At 39.1% G+C, this 4,821-nt stretch overlaps 1 protein-coding gene across 1 annotated transcript in view; it reads left to right on the top strand.

The window, feature by feature from the left end:
• WNT9A (Wnt family member 9A) overlaps nucleotides 1-4,474 on the top strand; it is a gene marked incomplete at both ends in the record, with an annotated part of 49,352 nt that extends 44,878 nt beyond the window's left edge. The window contains 1 exon segment of the mRNA XM_083378729.1: nucleotides 4,289-4,474. Within this exon segment, the coding sequence (XP_083234855.1) occupies nucleotides 4,289-4,474 (186 nt within the window).
• Nucleotides 4,475-4,821: the final 347 nt, after the last annotated feature.

The following is a 4,821-nucleotide window of genomic DNA, read 5'->3' as shown; positions in this document are numbered from 1 at the left end:
AAAGGGGGAGCCAGATTTACTTAACGGCCGTGTTACAAATTTAACAATTGCAGTGATCCACGTAACGACTGTGGCAAGAAGGGTCATAAAACAGGGCAAAACTTACAATTGTCTCGCTTAGCAAGAGAAATTTGGGGCTCGGTTGTGGTCACAAGTAGAGGACTATCCGTATTGATTGCCAGGCCTGTAAGAAAGTCAGAGGCTGACCTGCTCCACTTTTCGGGCCTTCCTCAAGATGGGATCTGGTCAGTAACCAGATCTTGACCTGGGCCTTCGTCTCTTGGCATGGAGGAAGAAAGAGAATCAGAAGGACAAGCTCAGGTTACCAACCATTTGGAAAATGTGACACTCCTCCGGGTGCTGACAGCTTTGTGGCCGAACAGTGGCTGCCCCAGGTTTATGGGACAGTCAGGGCTGGATAGTCCAGAACCAGCCGTGAGAGCTGGGGAGGATGGGCTATGGAATCAGACCCCACTTTTAAAAGCCACAGCTTCTGGAAATGGTCCGTCTCTCTCTCTCTAACTCTCTCTCTCTCTCTCTCATCTATCTATCAACTATCTCTCTAAATTTATCTATCATCTATCTATTATCTATCTCTATTTATTATATTATCATCATCTCTAAATCTATCATCTACCTTATCTATCTATCATCTATCTATTTATCTATCTTATATCTATGCTCTCTTTACATCCATTTATCTGTCTTTCTGTGTTTATCTATCTTTATTATATTATCTATCACCCATCTCTCTAAATCTATCATCTATTATCTATCTATCTCTATCTCTATATTTATTACATTATCATTATCTCTCTAAATGTGTCGTCTATCTATCATCTATCTCTATCTCTATTTATTATATTATCATCGTCTATCTCTCTAAATTTATCTATCATCTATCATCTTTCTATCATCTATCTCTATCTCTATCTATTATATTATCATCTATCTCTCTAAAACTATCTATCTATCTATCATCTATCTATCTATCTATCTATCTATCTATCTATCTATCTATCTATCATCTATCAATTAGTCTGTCTCTATCTTTTGGCAGCTCTTGGTCAAGAATTAACACAATGTTAAAATAGCTTCCTATTTTGCTTCCTTATCCTTCTTTTAAAAACCTACGTTTGATTTTTTTTTGTGTATGTTAATATGCTGGTGTACAATGGTAATGAAGACTATAGACCTTGGCAAATTCTCTCTCTCTCTCTCTCTCTCCATCTGTCTATCCTTCCATCTCTCCCTCTCTCTCCATCTATCTACATTTCATAATGTCATAATTATTGACATCACTACTAATAATGTCATTATTATTATTAATGGCCATAATTGTTATGACTGATCTCATGATTGTTATTAAAATATCACCATCACTATTATTAATGTTATTTATTATTATTAATGGGAATGTTAACCACAACCAAACCCCAAATTTCGGTTGCCAAAGGAGACGTTTGTTAAATGAATCTTGCCTCATTTTACAATCTTTCTTGACACAGTTGCTAAGTGAATCACTGCAGTTGTTAAGTTACTCACACAATCGTTAAGTGAATCCGGCTTCCCCATTGACTTTGCTTGTCAGAAGGTCGCAAAAGGGGATCACGTGACCCCAGGACACTGTGACCGTCGTAAATATGAGTCAGTTGCCAAGCGTCCGAATTTTGATGACGTGAACGTGGGCGTGCCACAGTGTCATAGTGTGAAAAAGTCATAAGTCGTTTCCTGTGCTGTTGTAACTCTGAACTCCTCCTAAGCAAATAGTTGTAAATTGAGAACTACCTGTGTTGAGAGCGCTGGAAAAATCTGTCCTGAACTTCCAAACGTGACATTCCCTCTCAATTCCCTGCGGTTTTCCAGCCCATCTGCAAAGTTTGGAAAGGAAAGCTGCTTCAGGTGTGTGGAGCAGGTTTTCTGCAAATCTGCCCGTGCCGGAAACCCCTTGTGTGTGTGTGTGTGTGTGAGTGGGGGGGAGAGAGAGGATAAATGGGAGGAATAAGGAGACAGACTCCCCCCGCCCATACATATGTATGTATGTATGTGTATATGTGTGCATATATGTGTGTGTACACATATATATACTGTATAATACACACACACCACACACATATATATATACATATACACACACATATGCATACATATACATATACATACATATGTGTGTGTGTGTGTGTATATATATATATATATATATATATATATATATATATATATATAATGTGTGTGTGCATGTGTGTGTGTGTATATATTATATATAGATATGTGTACACAGACAAATATATGCACACATATACACATACATACATGTGTGTGTATGTGTGTATGTGTGTATATTATATATGTGTACACACACACACACACACACACACATGTGGCAACTCACTCTGCCAAGATTGTGTACCTTTCTGCCACAATTTTTAAGCAAATCATGACAATTGTTACCTGAATCACACGGTCGTTAAGTGAATCTGGCTTCCCCAAATTAACTTTGCTTGTCAGAATCTAGCTGGGAAGATCGCAGAAGGGAATTGGGTGACCCCGGGATGTTCCGACCGTCGTAAATGTGAGAACTGATCCTAAGTGACATTTTTGACTGCCGTTGTACCTTCAAATGGTCACTAAGAGAATGGTTGTAAGTCAAGGACAATCTGGAGCGCATTGGAGCATGCACAGGTAGTCCTCGACTTACAACTGTTTATTGACCGATCAAAGTTACAATGGCTCTGAAAAAAAGGACTTAGATTGTTTTTCACACTTACAAGCATCTCAGCATTACAACGGTCACCTGTTCAAAATTCAGCCATGGGGCAACTGATTCATATTTATGACAGGAGTGTCATGTGATCCCCTTTTGCGACCTTCTGACCAGCAAAGTCAATGGGAGAAGCCAGATTCACTTAACAACCATGTGACTAACTTAACAACCACAGTGATTTAGTTAACAACCGTGGCAAGAAAGATCTTCAAATGGGGGGAGGAAAGTTTATTCAAAAACCATCTCGCTTAGCAACAGTAATGATGGGCTCAATTGTGGTCGTAAGTCGAGGATCTGCCTGTATCCTCTTTGGACTACCTCGGAGGGCTGGTATGACTCATCCTCTCCATGTCTATAACTCAGAATAAGAATAAGAATAGAATAGAATAGAATAGAATAGAATAGAATAGAATAGAATAGAATAGAATAGAATAGAATAGAACAGAACAGAATAGAATAGAATAGAATATGGAATAGAATGGAATGGAATAAGAATAAGAATAGAATAGAATAGAATAGAATAGAATAGAATAGAATAGAATAGAATAGAATAGAATAGAATAGAATAGAATAGAATAGAATAGAACAGATTAGAATAAAGAATAGAATAGAATAGAATAGAATAGAATAGAATAGAATAGAATAGAATAGAATAGAATAGAATAGAATAGAATATGGAATAGAATGGAATGGAATAAGAATAAGAATAGAATAGAATAGAATAGAATAGAATAGAATAGAATAGAACAGATCAGATTAGAATAAAGAATAGAATAGAATAGAATAGAATAGAACAGATTAGAATAAAGAATAGAATAGAATAGAATAGAATAGAATAGAATAGAATAGAATAGAATAGAATAGAATAGAATAGAATAGAATATGGAATAGAATGGAATGGAATAAGAATAAGAATAGAATAGAATAGAATAGAATAGAATAGAATAGAATAGAATAGAATAGAATAGAATAGAATAGAACAGATTAGAATAAAGAATAGAATAGAATAGAATAGAATAGAATAGAATAGAATAGAATAGAATAGAATAGAATAGAATAGAATAGAATAGCTGGAAGGGACCTTGTAGGTGATCTAGTCCAACCCCCACCCATCCAAGCAGGAAACCCTGCCCCATTTCTGACAGATGGCTGTCCTCTCTCTTCTTGAAAGCTTCCCGTCATGAAGCTCCCACAACATCTGGAGGCAACTTCTGTTCCATTGGTAAAATTTCCAAGTCTCAGGTTCACACGTTCGTCTTTGACCCTGGTTTCTTGCTTCGCCACTGAAAGAGAGATGCAGCCCAGCCCCTCCAAGAGGGATTAGCCTTCCCACCCCGGAGGTCCCACGCTGATTTTTCCATGGTCCGTGGCCCCTTCCCCGAGACACACACCCCCCCGGCTCCTGAAATAGAAAGGATTTTGCTTGTTTCCAAGCTCAACTATCTCCGTTTTTAATTACTGTCTGTGCCAAGGACCCAAAGGACTTTCCCCCTTAAGCTCCAAGTTGCGTTCCTCATTTTGCAGCGCCCAGATACAGGAGACACCAACGCCGACTGCGGTGAGCCGGTCACACAAGTATTAGGTTTTGCCTCTGGAGGTCTACGGTTTCATACTTGCCGTCTCAGAAGGAAGAATAGCCTTATTCACATCCAGCAGAGATGCAGGCTAATTCTGACGGTGCCCACCGCTGCCGGACAAATTAGCATCTAGTTTCAGGGCTTGAGGTCAGGCCTTAGAGGTGTTGACCAGCCAGGCTGGCCAAGAAGAGGACAACGGTCAAAGGCCGGGAGAAAAATCCCAGCTTGGGATCTGAACTGCCTAAGTGGACTATGCTGACCAAAGCAGGTTGCCAAATTCGAGTATTTCCAGTATTTGAGGGGCTGCCACAAAGAAGAGGAGGGCGTCACGTTATTCTCCAAAGCACCAGTGGACAGGACGAGAAACAATGGTGGGGGACTGACCAAAGAGAGAAGCAACCTGGAATTAAGGAGAAACTTCCTAACAGGGAGGACAATCAACCAGTGGAACAGCTTGCCTCCAGAAATCACTCAAGAAGA

Source organism: Vipera ursinii (genome assembly GCF_947247035.1).
Source record: "Vipera ursinii genome assembly, chromosome: Z".
NCBI classification, from domain to species: domain Eukaryota; kingdom Metazoa; phylum Chordata; class Lepidosauria; order Squamata; family Viperidae; genus Vipera; species Vipera ursinii.
Note: the sequence above shows the minus strand (reverse complement) of the source record. Positions and strands in the feature narration are given on the sequence as shown.